Below are 20,155 nucleotides of genomic sequence, written 5' to 3'. Positions count from 1 at the left end.
ATTACAAATAGTTCCATAACTCAGCAGCCATGGCATTCTTGTCTTCTCCTAACATTTTATGGCGCTTGGTATTTACAAAGTGACATATAGCGATCGCAAATTCTGTCGGTCTGTCTATCGGTCCCGGTTTTGCTAGTTTAGGCACTTCCAGATAAGCTAGGACGATGAAATTTGGCAGGTGTATCAGGATCAGACCTGAATAAATTAGAAATAGTCATTTCCCCAAATCGACCATCTGGGGGAGAGTGGGGGAACGGTTAATTCGGAAAAATTAGAAAAATGAGGTATTTTTAACTTACAAATGGGTGATCAGATCTTAATGAAATTTGATATTTAGTAGGATATTCTGCCTCAGAGCTTTCATTTTAGATCCTGACCGGGCCCGGTGACATTGGGGGGAGTTGTATGGGGAAATCTAAAATCTTGGCAAACACTTAAAGTGGAGGGATCGGGATGAAACTTGGTGGGAAAAATAAGCACAAGTCCTAGATACATAACTGAAGTAACCGGAACAGATCCGCTCTCTTTGGGGGATTTGGGGGAAGGGTTAATTCTGAAAAATTAGAAAAAACGAGGTATTTTTAACTTACGATGGAGTGATCGAATCTTAATGAAATTTCATATTTAGAAGGACTTCGTAACTCAGATCTCTTGTTTCAAATCCCGACCAGATCGAGTGTCACTGAAGGGGAGTTGGGGGGACCGAAAATTTTGGAAAAACGCTTAGAGTGGAGAGATCAGGATAAAAATTGGTGGGAAGAAATAGCACAAGTCCGAGATACGTGACTGACATAACCGGACCTGATCTGATCTGTTTCTGGGGAGTTGGAGAGAGGGAGGGGTAATTCGGATAAATTAGTAAAAATAAGGTATTTGTAACTTACGAACAGGTGACCAGATTTTAATGAAATTTGATATTTAGAAGGATCTTGTGCTTCAGAGTTTTTAATTGAAATACCGACCAGATCCGGAGACTTTGGGGGGAGTTGGAGAGAGAAACCGAAAATCTTGGAAAACGCGAAAATTGAGGTATCTTTATCTTACGAATGGGTGATCAGATGTTAATGAAACTTGATATATAGAAAGACCTTATGTTTCATATGCTCCATTTTCAATTTGAGTCGGATCCGGGGACAAAGGGGGTCGGACGGGGGGAAACAGAAATCTTAGAAACCGGAAATCTTGGAAAAAGCTTAGAGTGGAGAGATCGGGATGAAACTTGACGGGAAGAATAAGCACAAGTTCTATTTTGACTTAATTGGAACGGATCCACTCTCATTGGGGGAGTTAGGGGTGATTACCAGTGCTTTGGTGAGTTCGGTGCTTCTGGACGTGCTATGACGATGAAAATTGATAGTTGTGTCAGGGACCTGCACAGATTAACTTGATAACAGTCGTTTCCCCTATTCGACCATCTGGAGGGCTGGAGGGAGAGAAAAAATTGAAAAAATGAGGTATTCTTAACTTACGAATGAGAGATCGGATCTTAATGAAACTTGATATTCAGAAGGAACTTGTGTCTCAGAGCTGTTATTTTAAATCCTGACCGTATCTGGTGATATTGGGGGACTTGGAGGGGGAACGGAAAATCTTGGAAAATGTTTAGAGTGGAGAGATCGGGATGAAACTTGTGGGAAGGATAAGCACAAGTCCTAGATACGTGATTGAAATAACCGGGCTGAATCCGCTATCTTTGGGGGAGATACGGGGGCGTTAATTCGGAAAAATCAGAAAAATTGAGGTATTTTTAACTTAAAAACGGGTGACCGGATCTTAATGAAATTATATATCAAGAAGGAAATCATGTCTCAGAGCTCTCCTTTTAAATCCCGGCCAGATTTGGTGACATTGGGGGGAGTTTGAGGGGGAAACTAGAAATCTTGGAAAACGCTTATAATGGAAAGATCATGACGAAAATTGGTGGTAGAATAAGCAAATGTCGTAGATACGTGATTGACATAACCGAATTGGATCCGCTCTCATTGGGGGAGTTAGGAGGGTCCAGTGCTTTGGCGTGTTCGGTGCTTCTGGACGTGCTAGGACGATGAAAATTGGTAGGCGTGTCAGGGATGTACACAAATTGACTTGATAGAGTAGTTTTCCCGATTCTACCATCAGGGGGGGGCTGAAGGGAGAGGAAAAATTAGAAAAAATGATGTTTTTTAAATTACGAGTGGGTGATCGGATCTTAACAAATTTTGATATTTAGAAGGACTTTGTGTCTCGGAGCTCTTATTTTAAATCCCGACCGCCATTAAGCCTCTGATTTTCCTTTTAAATCAATCTATTGATTCTAAGAATTTTGTTAGATATCATGCCATATGAGCTCTTGGCTCTTCCAACCTCGTTACAAGTGCCATATGAGCTCTTAGCTCTTGTGTTTTCACATAAGACCTTTGATTTTAAATCCATAAAAGGGGTTAAAACAATTACTTAAAGAACATGTCATTTTTAGTTTTGAACGCTACCAGATATTATATTGTATCAAACAAATTATTATGATGAACTACTACCGTGATGACTTTTATGATGACCTCTGACAGTAAAAATCGAACCCCAAAAGCAGAATGTTGATAGCGATATATACATCAAAAGAATCTAATTTTTATGCCGATTTGAAACAAGCACAAATGTAAGGTTTTTAGGGTTACAGTTGCGTCCCTGACTTCAGACAAAGGGGAAAAATATACCGCAAATGGGTGTTATTTCAACATGTCTGAGATCGAAAGTTGGAGCTAAAATCTACAAAAAAGTTTAAGAGAAAGATACCCATAGAAGGGTTTTATTCCTTATCTATGGAGGGTTTCAGCCCGATGATGATTGCACTGGACCATAAGTCGTGTAACATCAAGAGAAGGTTAAAGTAACGAAAAAGATCAGCCAAAGTAAAGTGCTAATATCTGCCTTTTTGTTCCATAAAACAACAATTTTGCCTGAATATGACCTAAATGCTGTCGAGAGGAAAATTTTAGATAGCCAATTGGTCTAAATTGTTGCGAAAGAGGTAAGATAACCTCCGGTGTCAGCCACATAATGAGGGATATTTACCAAAACATATATGCAGCCTATACAAAACGAAAGGTTGTGATAGACCGTTGATCCGCTAATAAGGAAAGTTAAACAGTACTGTACGTTGAAACCAACTATTAAGATGGAAGTTTTTGCATCTTTTTATTGGGGAGGTGGGGGATAGAGCCTACTAAATTCTAAACAAGTACATTTTAAGACCCAAATTTTTTAGTTTTCAAACGGAAATCCTTAAGAAAAATGTTATGATACAAGAGTATATTTGGACCATGGTGTTAAATTGCTTTTATGAATAGGAGAGGAGGTAACAAATATCTTGTTGTTGAAATTAACAGTATTTTTTACGGGATACTTTAGTTTCTAAGTATTGAAGCTTGGTGAAAAAATAAAACTTATAAGAAAAAAAAACGGGATCTGACAGGTCGAACATCCTCCCTCATGCTTAGAAAACTTCTATTTTAGTGTGCAAAGCAAATATCCCCAAATTTACCCTCGTTTATAGAACTATATGATATTAAACTAACCTTAAGTGTTAGGGGGATAATGTCTAATTGAGGATAATCCCGAAGATGATAGGCTATTAAACTTCAACGTAGGTAAACTTTTGAAAATAAAGAAATCCAAAAGAATGTGACATCCTATCACACGAATTCTCACTCACATAATATGACACCGCGTGCCCAGAGAACCCTCTCCCAACAACTCGTTTCTCTATCTAACGGTTTCTCTGTCGAAAAGGCGATACAACACATTTCTGAAAAAAAAACTGAGACCTTTTAGGAATCAAACAAAGTAGAGAACAAAACAAATCGACCGGTAGGCAGATCCTAAATTGCTTATTTATAAATCTCAGTAACATATTCTTGGATTACTACAGCTCCCTCACCGCCATACGACTTTTTACTCCCGCCGAATGACACACTACCATTTCCTATAAAAGCTATATTAGATTGAGACCCACAAACACGATCATTGGGGAGGCCTCCCTCCCCCTTGCACTGAAATGTCGTGATAATTGTGATCAATAGTAGTATTTCCTGTATTTTTCATAAAACTCGTATATATATATATATATATATATATATATATATATATATATATATATATATATATATATATATATATATATATATATATATATATATATATATATATATATATATATATATATATATATATATATATATATATGTATATTTATATATATATATATATATATAGCGTTTTATTAATATCTGGTTCAAATAAATTCCTGCAAACATCCTTAACATGTAACTTAGAAATTTTGTAAGCTGTCGAATTTTCGCCAAGTAGTTTTCTTTATTTAGTCACAAATTGCACCCAAAGTAATAGTCCCAGCTTGGATTTTTTTCTTTTTCTGTAACCCTCTTCCCTGGTAAGCAAAATTTCAATAAAGGGACCCTTGGAAATGAATCTATATGTCTCTTGAAACTGATAGGTTTATTTCTGCTTACCAAAGTTTTCAGAAATCTAAACCAATAAAAATACGACTTTCTAAGTTCATTTGGTAGTTGCAACTTTTTGTTTGTGTGTGTGTGTGTATTTTTGTCACAGATTCATTATGATTCATAGATAGGCATAAATTATGTTGCAGATATCTCCACAGACAAAGGCCTGAAAAGTAAATGAAATTCATCATAGATAAAATTAAATGCAAAATTGGGAAATTTTGCGAAGTAGGATGCACAGATTTGAACAAAATGGTAGAAAATGTATTATTTATCTAGATGTTTTTAGATAATATTTGACTTTGTACACTACTAATACTAGTGCTACTACTACAATTACTGCTAAAAACTCAGTGCAGCACCAAGTCACCTGAGGCCGAGACCCCTGCACACATTTCTCCTCTCCCTAAATCTATTCAAAGCCTCATTCTTTGCCCCCTCCCATATATTTAAAGTTTTCTTTAAATTCTTTTTCACGACCCCTTTCGACCCTATTCGGGGATAACCTGATTTTCGTTTAGCCCCAGTTGGATAGTCGTGAGACACAACTATTGGCTATCTGCCATAGAAAAAAAAACACTAAAAAATGTACGCCGTCAGTGAAGGAGTTGATCCCATAAGCATTTGACAACTAGCCAGAACATTTACCTGTAAACTTTGCTATATGTATTTCTTTATAGCCCCAAACCCTGTGTCTGATAATTATTATTATTATTTTTTGGGTTTATAAGATATTTTTCTTATTATAAATAATTGTATAAGCATGTGTTTGTTATCTTAGTTTAACTAAATATATAGCCTCAATTAAATATTACCAATCAACTCACTTTATGGATTTTACCATTGAAAGTCCCATTCGGACAGACAATACTGCATGATCTGACCTTTCATCTGGTGCACCGCTAATACAGTAATAACAATCTCCAAGAATTTTGAGTCTCAGCTGGTGATACCTCTAAAAAATTGAAAGTTTAGTTATTAACTAAAACTATTTTCAAACCATATTTTATCTAACCATTTATCCAGTATAACAATAATATAGCATAAAAACAGACTAGAATTTTGATTCTTTGTTAGACCCGCCTCAAAGAAATAAAAAATTTAGCTATTAAATGAATGAAAACAATTTTAAAAACACTTTGCATCTATTTTGTCATCCAGCGCGACACTAAGCTCATAAGAATATCAGCTGATGATAGCTCTAAAAAGCCGAAAGTCTAGTGATTAAAATGTATGAAGACCCTTTTAAATTCACTTTCAATCCAGCCATTCAGCCGGGGTAGCACTATTACAGTACTAAAAATTTCTGAAGATGTTGAGTCCTTGCTGGAGAAACCTCTAAAAATTAGTAAATTTAATGATTATAATCACCTTTTATCTGGTCTTTCATCCAGCGCACCACCAACAGCAGTAACTGTCTCAAGACGCATTGAGTCTCAGCTAGGGATATCAGACTATAGAAATTACAGTAATTAAATTGCAGTGAGACCCTTCTAAAGCCCTTCTAAGACCCTTTTAAAAGTATTCCAAAGATTTCGATTCTATCTTCCTTTTTGAAAGTCCTTAAATCCCACCCAAATTGATTTCATGATATTCTATCCCCTCTGTATCGCTATGAACTTATAGGTTTACTTACGCTTGTCAAGCCCCCAAAATGAATTTGAAAGAAAAATGGTTGGATTTCCTTGTTTCACCGTACTGGGGCTAGACTGCTCCATTACCATAAATATTAAACAATTTCTATGCAAAGTAGATCATGATTGAGCACAGCTCAATGTTAAGTACTAGAGAGTCATCTTGTCTACAGATGACCTAAAAAAGAATATATATGAATAGAAATAAGAAAGAAAATCGATTTTTTTTATCATAACGAAGTGTAATCAGTAAAGGGCTACCCGTCCCACCAATAACAGAAACTAAATGAAAGATTGTTGATAACAATTCAAACATATATGTGTTATATTTACTGTTCACGATAATTTCAAGTTAGGTATGTTACGGTGAAAGACCAATGTCTGACAAATGTCGACTAACATCGGTGAAAGTCCAAAATAAGAATATTTAACAAATATTTTGGACATACACCAAGCGACTATGTGTTCATTGACATTCACCATGGACTAATGGTGAATATTGAGCATTTCTGAGATTTATATTTCTGATATTTTAAGCTAATTTCCAAGCCATTTCAGAGATTTATAATCTAACCTAACCTATCGCCATCAAACCTTGCATAAGAGTGACAAAGCTGACAGGTCAACAAAGACATAGTCGCTTGGTGTATGTCTTAAATATTTGTTAGTTATCCTTATTTTGGACTTTCACCGGTGAATGTCGGCGTTCCCCATATGTCGGATTTCACGGTAACATGTACAATTCATCAAGTTCTGATCTACCCTCCTAAAGAACGAGACAACATGAGAACGAATAAGCAGTATTCGCTAATTGTATCAATGTTTTCCCACAGATGTGTGCTCCAAACAACAGCTGATTGATACAGTCTGAAAATAAATGTCCGAACCAGAGCACTGTCATACTTACGGGACAAATATGCAATGGTTTTTAAAATTTTTGGGGTGGAACTAGCCTGTCTCACATTAGGATGAACAGCAATGTGCTTGGCAAATGCTGTTTTGTAATGATTGGAGAAGACTATATCTACTATTACTACTGCTAACAATTCACTGCAGTAAAAAGCCGCCTGGAGCCAACAAAGCTACGTAAGCTCCTCCTCCATCGCAATCTATTCAAGACGTCTCTCTTTAAGCCCTCTCAAAAAGTTCCCCTTTCACCTAAATCTTTCTTTACGACATCCTTCCTCGGCGTTCGCGGAAGACTTGCTTTTCGTTTGGCCCTAGACACAAACAACGCAAATAACAGATAGAACTATTGAGAATTTTTTTTCGTAAGACATTGAGACTCAAACCTCAAATGAATATTTCAACCCTATATCCAAGGACCGTTCTCAGCAAAACGAAATCATGAAAGAAAAAAAATTACAGTAAAATACGACCTTTAAAGCTAAAAATTTTTCATACAGTCCCAGAGTCCTTACACCAACGAAGTTCAACCACGACTGATAGATAAAAGATGTGAAAATAGGCAATCCATTCAAGCAAAATAAAAATAATTAAGAACAAGCTTTCAAGGCTATTCTTGCCGTTTTGGCATCTAGCCTCAAAGGTATTGACTGCTGGTTTTGTAATATAATTTGTTAAATCGTTTTTAATAAACCATGATGTTAAATCGTTTTGTATAAACCATTTAGTGAATATTCCCCCCCAATATCTTAAAGACACTTTATTATTAATTTTGAGTTCAATTTAAATGGCTTCACGAACAACTGGTTTTATACCTAAGTCATTGCTAATGAGGGAGGATTTTTAAAAAAGTATTGAATGACTGGGGTCGTAAAAAACATGGCTGCTTAAAGCAGAATAAAAAAAAGCGACGCTATTGTCTTTGTTGCTATTTGCATAGTTGGTCGACAAGGACGACCTTTGCCAGCCCGGCATCCTTATCCGCAGAACGTGTCCTAGCCATCTGAACCTAGAGACTATATCGAAGGATTAAAAAGCGACGTCGCTATAAACGTTTGGCCATCAGAAATCAGTCGTCCTGTGATCTAGAGTTAATAATTTATTCTCGATCGTAATCCTCTATATAATAATTTTGCCTTGCAGGTCTTCTATTATTTTCATTGTGTCATCCATTATCCTTTGGAGTTCTCATTTTTTCAGCCTTTTATCGTTGTTTTCCTTTTCCAAAACTTTTCAGCATTTATTGTTTCATTATGAAAGTTTGTTTTCTAAGCAGCTCCTGAAAAAATGCCAAGGTCGTAGTCTATCCCATGGTCCTAATCGTCCTTTTCTTTGTCAACATGAGACTTGCGTTCCTGACTGTTTTTCTCAAGGTTGAATCTGTTTTGAGTCAGCTTTGACTCCATACTTTTTCTCTGTTTTCTTTGATTTGTAGTGATGACATTCCACTCACAAGAAAAAGCTGATTCTTTCTGTTTTTGCAGCTCTCACAATTTGTGACTTTTATTGGAAAAATATTTTCGTAAAAGTAAGGCCATCTTTTTCCGTCACAAGATCAGTCTTTTGTAACATGTTTTCGAAGCTCGCATCGGATTTTCCTTGGAGTTTCATCTTTTCGCTTAGAAAAGCGTATAGTTCGCTTTCAATCTAAACTCGAACGGTTTGTGTTACTAGGCCTAGTGGTTACAATCTGTAAGCAAGAAGTGGCCGCGGCTAATAGTAACTGAAACTTTAAACAGAAACGATTTTGATAACATTACATATATCAACACAGTCAGCTTTTTAAGGTGATTCTGAATATACAAAATTTCTCGGGCTTAAGGATACCCATCAAAAGCTACGATCCCTAGAAAACTTGTTTGATATAAAAAAAAAATGCGGCTCAAAAAAGATGAGTAACTTGACGGAAATAACTCTATAAAATTCAACATATGAGAATGGGGGCCAATTTTGGTAGAGAACCAGTGGGTCGGCCATTGTGTTTCTAGGGAGAGGGGTGCATGATGACTCCAAAAGTTCATTTGTATCCGAAATATCTAGGGAATATTCCAGGAGGCGGGAGGTTTATTCCTCCTCCATATCATATCCTGGCATTTGGAGGGCGAGTGGTTGTGTTAATTGTTTTGCTAATAATTGATCTTAAATAAAATATAAATAAATTAAGTATGTACGACAGTAAAATATTGGTATTATTTTATTCCAGGAATGACATGTTGAGTTCAAATTGTTTTGCAGAAAACGGCTTTACCAAAATCACTTATCTTTTTTTTCTGTAAATGAATTTATGTACAGTAGTTTCATGGGCCTGGCAAAAAAAGGTGTTCTCAAGTGACATTGGGAGAGGTAATTTGGAATGATTTAAAGGATGCAGAGAGTTCATAAAAGGGATTACAGAGGGAAGCACTTAGCAGACATGAGAGGAGGAGGAACATTCCCGGTTGCTGCTCTTAGGCTGTTTAATGCCGCCATGAACTATTGGCAGTAGTAATGGAGTTACCAGGGGGAGGGTTTTGGAGGTTCTAGATCACCATCACCGAAATATAAAGAGTCGCATAAAATACGAGATATGTAAATAAAGTATTTAGACTGACATTATAGAATGCTATATGGAAGAACCTAGATTAACATTTAAAATATTTTTGATAGTAACCTCTAATATGCCTATAATAAGAGTTTAGTGTAGTGAACATTGGAGTAACTTCAGACAGTATATGAGTATCCAGACAGTAGTCAGCCTGACAGTAAACAGTAAACTCGTGTGGAAATGGGGTCTTTTCAAGAACCCTGATTTTCAGGGGATTTAAGGTACGTTCGGTCGGAATAAAACCAATTAAAGGTTAAAGTTGTAGTTGAAGGCCTTTCAATTGCAAAAATGAAAGTAACACGGCCCAAATTCGGTATCTTATCCACTTTGATTGCTATTTGATGGTTAGAAGGATCGGACAAGAATTAGGTAGTCATTTATTTGGTATCCCCCATCCCTTGCTCTCCCCTCGCAATCAATTCTATATCCATTGCTAACTGTGGAGCCAGAATACGTATTACATGTAGCCAAAGGGTTGCTGGCGTAAGTGACATGATTATATTTAGTCTTAGATATCAGCCAACCGGAACTAAGGCAAGATCAAAATATTTGCCTACTACTACTACTACTACTAATAACTCACTGCAGCACCAAGCCGCCTGAGGCCAACACAGCTACGCACGCTCCTCCTCCAACCTAATCTATTCGTAGCCTCCCTCTTTACACCCTCCCAGGAAGTACCCATTTCCTTTAAATCTTTATTTATGACATCCTCCCAACCCAGACAAGGACGACCTGCTTTCCGTGTAGCCCCAGAAGGTTGGCCAAAAAGGACAATCTTCGGTAATCTGTCATCCTTCATCTGCAGAACGGGGCCAAGCCATCAAACCTTTCTTTCATTATAGCCCTAGAAAGCGGGATTGAATCACATTTTTCGTACAACCTACTGTTTGCAATACGGTCAGTCAGCCGGGTACCCAGAACAATCCGTAGGCAATTTCTCTGGAAAACATCTAGTAAATTTTCATCTGCTTTTCAGAGCACCCATGCTTCAGAGCCATATTTGACCACTGTCATCACTGTAGCTTCCAATATTCTAATCTTGGTTTGCAGACTTATCTTTCTATTCTTCCAAACTTTTTTTAACTGTGAAAAAAACACCCTGAGCCTTAGCTATTCTGCTTTTAACATCTTCACTGCTCTCGCCATCTTTACTAATAATACTACCAAGGTAAGTGAAGCTCCCAACCTGATCAATCTTTTCGTTACCCAATGTCACCTTTTCATCTTCACTTATTCTTAGCCTTAGTGACTTACTCTTCTTAATATTATTTTCAAGCCTATTTTAGCACCCTGAAGTCGCAAGACCTCTAAAAATTCATTCATTTTGCTCACACTTTCATCTAATATGCTTAAATCATCAGCATAATCTAAGTCCAGGAGCGGTTTTCCTCCCCATTTGATTCCGTGGTCTCCAATTGCCTTTCCGATGCTCCTTAAGACGAAGTCCATCAAAATGATCCATATAAAGGGGAATAGAACAACCCTGCTTAACTCCTCATTTACTACAAAACCAGTTGCTAACCTCATTTCCTACCTTAACCGCAGCAGAATTATTCTCGTACACAGCACAAATCACTTTAATGTATTTTTCTGGTATACCATCTAAGGATAAGACCTTTGCTAACGCTCTTCTATCAACAGAATCGAAAGCTTGTTCATAATCGATAAAACTGAGGACCAAAGGTGTTTGACAACGAATGGACTTCTCAATTATTAACCTAAGAGTGAAAACTTGGTCGACACATCCTCTACCTTTTCTAAAACCGCATTGTTCTTCCCTTAAAACTTTGTCTACAGCATCTTTCAGTCTAAAAAGTATCATCTTACTCAGTAATTTGCTACCTACAGAGACCAGGCTAATGCCTCGATAATTACGACACTCACTCTTGTCACCTTTCTTATGCAGTGGTTTAATTAAGGTTTTCCTAAAATCATTGGGTACTTCCCCTTTTTCGAAAATCATGTTCATAATCTTCAGTAACTTATTCCTAACCTCAGAGCCACCATATACTCATTAATCACACTATCAGTACCTGGAGCCTTATTATTTTTTAGTCCTTTTAGTATTGATTCAGAGTTCAAGGGAGCTGTTTGCAAGAGCCGGGGTACCCGCCGGGCTTGTCCCTTAAATTGCGGGGACAAGGTAGGCAGCCTCCAACGCTTCCCTTACTTCTCTCGCAAGTGAACCTTCAATCTAGAGAAAATGGGAACTGGTAATTGGTGCGAAGATGAACTTTTCTACAATCCTATCCTGTGCTTTGTACAGAAAAATCTTGCTAAAGGAGTTTCGCCCGATACGATAAAAGAGTAAATGGCCGATTTCTTCGAGTCTTCTTCTCTTTGTGAGACCCGTAAATTGCTTTTTTTAAAGCTTTTTCCGACTGAAGTCCCATCAAAGCGCGTAGGAGCCAATGCTGCATTAAACTGTGCTTCGGACATTATTTCTTCGCTTGTAAAGTGCGATTCCCAGAACATAAAGCTTCCGGACTTTGTTATCAAATGTCCCAGCGAAGTGCCAATGATCCCTGTTGATCCCTTCAGTACCCTCAGTGCCAAGGTGAACTCTTGTCTTGAACAGCTGCGTGATATTGCGTCCAAGGTTACTGAGGGACAGTCTAAGCTTGTAGCCCCTACTCAAAATACGAAAAAACCGTTCTACACTGTCATTGTAAGAAACCCACCCCCGGAGCTCAGCGACCCTATCCTTCGCATGAAGAAGCTCGAAACGTTGGATGGTCACGACGGGATCGTAAATCTGAAATCTAAGCAACACAGCAGAAGCTGGGTTGTGATGGTACGTGATATGCGCTCGGCCGACACGCTGGCTGCAGCTGTTACTAGCTCCATTCCAAACGTTGAAACCAATGTAATTGATAAAAAGCTTTTAGCTGTTGTCCGTGAAATACCCCATAACTATTCAAGAGCTGATTTAGAGGCCTCAGTGGAAGGACTTATTAGTGCTAATCAAATCGGCAATTCTCGCACTTTTCGCCTCGAGTTTATCGACAAAACCGCTCTCAACGCGGTACTGGAGTCGGGAATCCGTATTGGGTACGGAATTTTTCGTGCTAAGCCCTTTCAAACCATTGCGCGTCGATGCTTTCGTTGTCAAAGTACTGATCACCTGATTGGAGCTTGTCCCCGCTCACCAGCACATCCCAAGTGTTCCAGATGTTCTGGCCCTCATGTGAATTCCAAGGAAAACCCTTGCCAAGCCTCGCCAAAATGGGCAAATTGCACTATGGAACACGTAAGTTTTAGTCTAAAATGCAAAGCTCTCCGATCGGCTCTCAACAACGCTAATAAATGAATGGTCAAACTCCGTTTAGCTTTGTGTCTCTTAATATTAATGGTACAAAAGACAAGGATCTATTGATTAGTGAGCTGCTTGAAAATGATGTTGTGTTTCTACAGGAGCACCTTCTCTCTAAAGTGAATGTTGATAGCCTAAAGTTTTTTCGGACCCATTATACCTTCTTGAGAGCAGCCCAGAAAACCCGTGGTAGACCATCAGGAGGTCTGGCCATCTATTTCAGACCCAAGACTCAGCCGATATTATTACAAAGCGACGCTAACATCTTAGCGATAAAATGTGGTGATACCGCATTTATAAACATTTATTTACCCATTAATAAAAAGACTGTGCAGTCATTGTCTAGTTTTTCACAAGCATGTAATCGCCTACGAAGACTACTTAGCGACCTTTCAAATAAAAATACCAAATGGGTTCTCGCTGGCGACATGAACACTGACTTATTATCTAATTCTAACCGATCTGAAATCTTTCTCGATTCACTACCCGGAGGATTCCATCTTGCTGATAAAGATCTTTTATTTACTTAAATTCACAATCTTGGTGGTCTTACTTCCAACCATGATCATGTAATTGTGTCAGATTCAACTCTATTTTCATCAATAGTTCATGTGGACGACTCTAAAATCGACGACGATCATTTACCAATCACGTGCCAACTATCTTGCTCCATGGCGAGCTCTGTGCAACGTAACTCTCCCAAGTGGTTCTCAAAGTTAAATTGGGAAAATACCAATGTTCCACTTTATGTATTGACATTGTCCCAGTTATTAACATCCATTAAAATGCCTTTCCACTAATTGAAAACATCTGTATCTACAACTTCAACTCGGATAGATATCAACTCGTATTATCAGAAAATAGTGTTCTGTCTAAAGTCTACCGCTAAAAAAGCTGTACCCTTCGAGTGCGTGCGAACGGGTACTCGCAATCCCTTTTGGAAAGTTGATCCAAAAAGTGAAAATGGCTAAACAAAAAGCTAAGTTCTGGCTCCTTATGTGGATAGCCTGTGATCGTCCTTCTGAATGCCTGGGACTGAATGCCTGGGATGGTCCTTGTGACAAGAAATCCTGGGATCGTGTTATAAACACTGTAAAGTGTTCACCTCCAATTAATTCATCTCTTCGGCTATGTGACTTCGTTTCTCATTATAAAAATATTTTGCTTTCATTTAATATTAATCTCCAAAATCATTTTACAAAGCTTGTCAACTCAATCCTCCCAATTCGTATCAACCAATCTCAAGTGTTGTCGGTGGAATCTGGTGTTATACTCCGAGCTCTTAGCAAGTGAATAAGTCTGAGTCTCTCGATAGTGATGGTCTTTGCTTCAAGTTTTTTGCTTATGATTGTCCTGAACTGCTGAAAAATTTGCAGTTATTGTTTCAGATGTGTTTGGCACAGTCCGTTGTGCCAGATAGTTTTTTGTCCGGTTGTATATCTCCCATAGTCAAGAGGGGTAAGGACCCCAGTGCTTGCTCTAATTACCGTCCTATCTCTGTGTCTTGTTTTGTTAGTAAGATATTTGAATATGTACTGCTACCGGCCATTAACTCCAAGTGCAATTTTACACCCTTCCAGCTTGGTTTTAGAAAAGGTATCGGCTGCGTTAAAGCTCACCATATTGTGGGTCGGCTAATGAAACAAGCTGTTGCTCAAAAAAGTACCCTGTATTGTTTGACTGTTGACATATCTAGTGCTTTTGACAATGTAATTCATTCAAATGCTTTGTTTTCTCTAGCAGCCTCAGGTGTCAACCTTTCTATTGTTTCCGTGCTTAAGTATTGGTGTGCTAATTCATCAGTTAGGGTGAAGTAGAATGGTACTGTAGGGGAGTATATTCCTGTTAAAAAAGGCGTTAGGCAAGGTGCCGTGTTATCCCCGAGCATATTTAAATGTGTTTTAGCTTCGTGTCTTCAACCGTCAATTTTTTACAATGATAATTTAGGCATTAGTCACGTTGCATATGCTGATGATGTTCTGCTTCTTAGCCGGACAAAAAATAGTCTAATTACCAACTTTTACCGGCTTTCAGCCGCACTATCCACAGTAGGCCTTTCAGTTAATGCCTCCAAATGTGAGTTTTTGTGTTTTGGGAGTCCTCCACCAGCATCACCTCTTTGCTTGGGTTCTACAACTATACCATGTTCATCAAGTATTAAATGGTTGGGTCTCTCTTTTTCCACGTCACTTTCGTCTACTTGCTCCGTTATTACGTCCAGCCTGCTGAAAAGTATGCGGGTTGGGTACGCAAAAATTTCACCAAATCGTGGTGTATAACCGAAAAGGACTATGCCGTCTTTATTCTAGTTTTTGTGCCCCTGGTGTTTTTTATCTTTCTGGTTTTGCTTTCCTCCTTCGCAAGAAGGATACAAAGAAAATACGCTCAGGATATTTTAAGTATTGCAAGTATTTGCTGCGTCTGCCTCGGTGGTATCGGAATCATACAGTCGTTTCTAAATTTGACATCGTTGATGCGCCCTCGCGACTGAAACATTTATCTAAAGATATATGTCTTAAAACTCGGCAAATGATTGGTGTTTTTGACCCTCTTTGGCCATTTTTTGAATTGAGGTAATTTACTTATGTTGTATGTTGTTATGCTGCTATCTTATTTATGTTGTTATGGTTTTTTGACTTGTTTTTTCTTTTTTGTGTGTGTTTACTCCACAGTTTAATGTACTTTGTGGGTTATAAATAAATTATTATTATTATTATTTAGTACTGTCGCTAATTCTTCCTCACTAAACAAATCTTCCTTAACATCCAAGGTATCACAAACTTTTTCATTTTCATCTATATCTTTTCCTGCAACTGTGTCTCGGTTTAGCACATTCTCAAAAGGTTCCAATCATCTTTCTTTAACTTTTTCCTTATCAATAATTGTGGCCTCATTTCTATCTTTAACTGGGACTAGTCCGGATTGGTTACTCCCTTTCAATTTATTAACATGCCAGTATAATATTTTACTATTATGCCGTCTAGCCGCATCTTCCAGATCCTCAGCAATTTTATCCATGGCCTCCACTTCACATCTCCTTTGTTCATATTTTAATGCTTTCTCCACTTTCTTTACATTCCTTTTGTTTTCATACGACCTATCACTCAGATAATTCTTGTACAAACCCCTTCTACTCTCTGTTAAACCTAAAGATTGTTCAGTAATATTCCTAGTTGCAGTCTTAGCACACTTCCCTAAGACACCATCAACAACTTCACAAATTGTTTTTTGAAATTATTCCATCCTTCTTCCACATTGTCAAATTTTAAACTCTCAAGTTTAGCATTCAACTGTTCCTGGATGTTTTTTCTCAAATTTTTACCCTGGAGTTTACCAACATCATAACTTTCCGGGAGGTAGTTACCCTTCCAAAATTTCAGCTTTAAATTAACCTTAGACACTACTAGATCGTGATCTTTACTTTTAATGTCAATAACAGCACTCCTATACACCCTAGTATTTTGTATTGATCCTGCTAGTCTTCTATTTACAATAACATAATCAATAAGGTTTGCTATCTTACCATCACGTGAATACCATGTCAACTTATGGGCCATTTTGTGACCAAACACCGTATTGGTTATAACTAGGTTGTTATACCTACAAAATTGCAAAAGTCTATAGCCATTACTGTTTTCTTTTCCTACACCAAATTTATCTAGGCTAGGATACCCTCTGTCCCTATTTCTACCAGCCTAGGCATTAAAATCTCCTAGCAAAAACACCATATTTCTACCTGGTACCCTGTCTATTTGCTCCTGTAACTGTAAGTAAAATTCATCTGAGTCTCTAGTATCTCCATCAGTTAGTTCAACAGGGGAATATACAACTATAACTGATACCCTGAACTTTTTAGTCATAAAATGAGCAATTAGTATTCTATTATTAATACCTTCCCAGCCAAAACAAGACTTAGCAGCTTCCTTGTTCATCATGAGCCCTACTCCCTGTCTATGTACCCCATCCTTCCTGCCTGAGTAAACACATTTTATGTCACCTAATTTCATGCTTCCTACCCCTGGGATATGAGTTTCTGAAACTCCTAAGAAACCTAGTTCAAACCGTCTGAATTCGTCAGTCAAAATGTCGATGCGATAGTCATTTTTTAACGTTGTAACATTCCAAGTTCTAATTTTCATGCTTTAAGTAATTGATTTAAACTTACTTGGGCGAGCTTGTCAAATCTTCCAAATAGTTCGTTAAGAATTCTCACCAATTCCGATGCAGGGTAGGTGGAAGAAATAGCAGTGAAGCCAACAATATCAGCATAAAGGATACTGAAAAAAATTCTATATCAGATCATTTAGCATACTTTGATGTTTGTTTGTAAAAAAAAGAACAAAGCAAAATAGTGGAAACCAACATCCATGGATCCTCAAAATTTTGTGTGGAAAGAAATGAACATACTATTCAGTAACTAGTAATAAAAAGTGACTAGTAATAAAAATCTAATAATATCAGTCAAACTTTTACATTTTCACTTTTTCCCTAAATTTTAAAATTCATAGACCTAAGATGTCAGGAGTTAAGCCAAAAAAATACAAACAAACAAGAAGGAGAGTAATTCTTGAGCTTATTCAGCGTAGCTTATTCCTTTTAGTTGCCTTTTAGTATAATAACTAAAAAGAAAAACAAGATTTCGTACTTCATCAAAAACCAACGCTTGGAGCCCTGGACTAAAGGAAAAAAAGACTGGTGGACTGATTTCATCAGTGAATAACACTCGGTACTCTAGACTGGAAAAAAATCAGAGAGTGCTAAGAAAGTCATTGACAAATTGGAATTTTCAATCAGTCAGCTACACGCGCCTACTTTTCTCACTTAATTTCCAACAAAAAGTATCCAAACAAAAACGTATAAAGACAATTTTAAATCACTTTTCATCTGGTCTCTCATGTGGAGCAGCACACACAGCAATAACAATTTCTGGAGACTTTGTGTCTTAGCTGGAAATACCTTTAGAAAAACGAAATGTGGAGGTTAAAATATGTGCTGACACTTCTATAATCATCCGATAATTAAATTTTATAATCATCCAAAATGTCGAACAAAGGATTTCATGCAATACTTTCGTCACAATGGTTCCTTTTAGTTTAAAAAGAATTGTCATATGATAAATTAGGTAAAACATTATTTTATTGCGTTTCAAGTAAGCATATGAGCAGAACAGGCGGAGCTTTGGAGCCATGCCTATCCATTCTGAGCTCCCGATTTCTTAATATAATTTATATATCTTCCATGTTATTCACCTTTTCTTGCATTTAAAAAAAAATGTCTTCCCTCGAAAAAGAAAAAAAAATCACTTGCATGCTACCTGCTATCTCTGTTGTCTCTTGTCAGATTGTTGTACACACATTTTTAGCATAGTGAACTCATTTATTGGAAAAAAAACACTATTTCCCATCTTTCCATCCCATCCTGTTAGAATGGTTTCCACAAAACTTCCAGGAAGTAATATCCAATAGCTTCGGGCAGTCTGACCCTCTGATTTGTATGACAAAATGAAGTCTGAACTAGGCAAGCAATAGGAAATACAAATTAGGAAATTTTCAAGTTTCACAGTGTAAGAAAACAAAAGGAATTCGGGTTAACCAATGCGAAAAAATCCTCAAAGAAAAAATCTAAATTTAATCTTATAAATTTTGCTAGGCATATAATTCTCTTTCCACAGTGTTTTTAAACTCTTTCTTCCATTATAAAGTCTCGTTATTCACTGAATTTTAATTAACAATACTGGTAAGCCTTATGGCTTGTTGCGCATATAATAAACAAAGATGTAAAAAAAATCTTCACCACAATAAATACAAACTAAACTAAACACAACTAAACTAAGAAATAAATTAACAAAATATTTCTACTTACATACCTTCACATAGAATAACCTAAAGCTTAGAATATAAACTATTTACTAACATCAGCTGCAACTGGAAAAGAAAAGTATGTAATTATTTAGATGTTTTCTTTACAAGGACTGATGCTATTAACAGATTCGTTGCAAAACCCAGAGTGATTAAAAAAAAAAAATCAAAAAAGGTCCGAATCGCCTCCCTACCCCTCCACCATGTTTTTTACTCTTTAATGCGATTCTAAATCAAGAAAATTTCGAATATTATTTGTATGATGTCCTTGGTTTCTTGTTCTGATGTCCATGGTTTCATGGATGGTTGGCTTAAAAAACTAATTAAATAAAAAAAAAAAATGTTTTCCAACTTAGAGTAAGGAGTAACATTAGAACTTAAAAGCAACAGAACTACGCATATGATGGGGATTGTCCCTACCTCAACACCTTGCTCTTTACGTTAAAGTTTTTAGTAGTATAATAAAAGCTTCTTATTGTTCTAATTAAATGAATTTTGTGTTTCAGATCGTTCTTAAGGAATTGAAACAAAATTGAAACTGAAAAAGGGTACTAAAACTTTTATTTTTGTTTGAGTGAGCCCTCTCCCAATATTCTAGGACCAATTGGTCGAAACGATCATCCCTGGAAAAAAACAAATAAACACACATTCGTGGTCTTTCTTTTGAAAAAAATAATAGAAATTTCTACATTATTGAACAGAGGAGATTGAAACCTCTACAATAAGTTCTTTTGATATGCTGAATCTGGTGGTGTGATTTTCATTTAGGGCTTTTCCTCCTCAACACCCCGCTCTTTACGCTAAAGTCTCTCTTAACTCTTTCTCTTAATTCTACATTTTAAAACAGTAAAAACTTTAGCGTAGAGAGCGGGGCGTTGAGGAGGAAAAGCCACTTTCATATACGGAGTAATTTCTGTTCATTTTAAGTTTTAATCTTGCTTCTTACTTTCATTTAAAAACACTTGTTTTTTGTTTAATTTCTGGACGTTTTTGAATTAATGCATGTTTTGATCTTAGCTCTCCGCACATAAATAATTAAAACGAAATTTGCATATTAATTTTTTGGGGCTAAATGGCTTCTTCATAGTTTTAATCGGAAGATTTTGAGAAAAAAGGAGCGAGGGAGGAGGCCTAGTTGCCCTCCAATTTTTGATTAATTAAAAAGGCAACTATAACATTTAATTTTTTACGAACGTTTTCATAGGTAAAAATATACGTAACTTACAAATGAACTTACGTAGCGAACTTCTATATTCGTATGTTTTATTGCGTATATGAGGGGGCTCACCCCTTGCCGATACCTCGCTCTTTACACTAAAGCTTAAATTTTGTCCCAATTCCTTAAGAATGATCCATGAATC

The 20,155-nt window shown here is 36.9% G+C and overlaps 1 protein-coding gene across 6 annotated transcripts in view; it reads right to left on the bottom strand.

The window, feature by feature from the left end:
- Positions 1–20,155, bottom strand: part of LOC136041252 (adenylate cyclase type 3-like) — a 248,448-nt gene that overhangs the window by 179,511 nt on the left and 48,782 nt on the right. For all 6 annotated transcript variants that reach the window (XM_065725862.1, XM_065725859.1, XM_065725858.1 and 3 more), the window contains exons 4-5: positions 17,102–17,213; positions 5,324–5,451 (exon numbers count right to left, since the gene is read on the bottom strand). In XM_065725862.1, the coding sequence (XP_065581934.1) occupies positions 5,324–5,451; positions 17,102–17,213 (240 nt within the window). The remainder of the gene's footprint in view (positions 1–5,323; positions 5,452–17,101; positions 17,214–20,155) is intronic.

The sequence above is a fragment of the Artemia franciscana genome, unplaced genomic scaffold (assembly GCF_032884065.1).
Source record: "Artemia franciscana unplaced genomic scaffold, ASM3288406v1 PGA_scaffold_1180, whole genome shotgun sequence".
Taxonomy (NCBI): Eukaryota; Metazoa; Arthropoda; class Branchiopoda; order Anostraca; family Artemiidae; genus Artemia; species Artemia franciscana.
The sequence above is the reverse complement of the archived record's forward strand: the minus strand, read 5'-3'. Positions and strand labels throughout refer to the sequence as shown.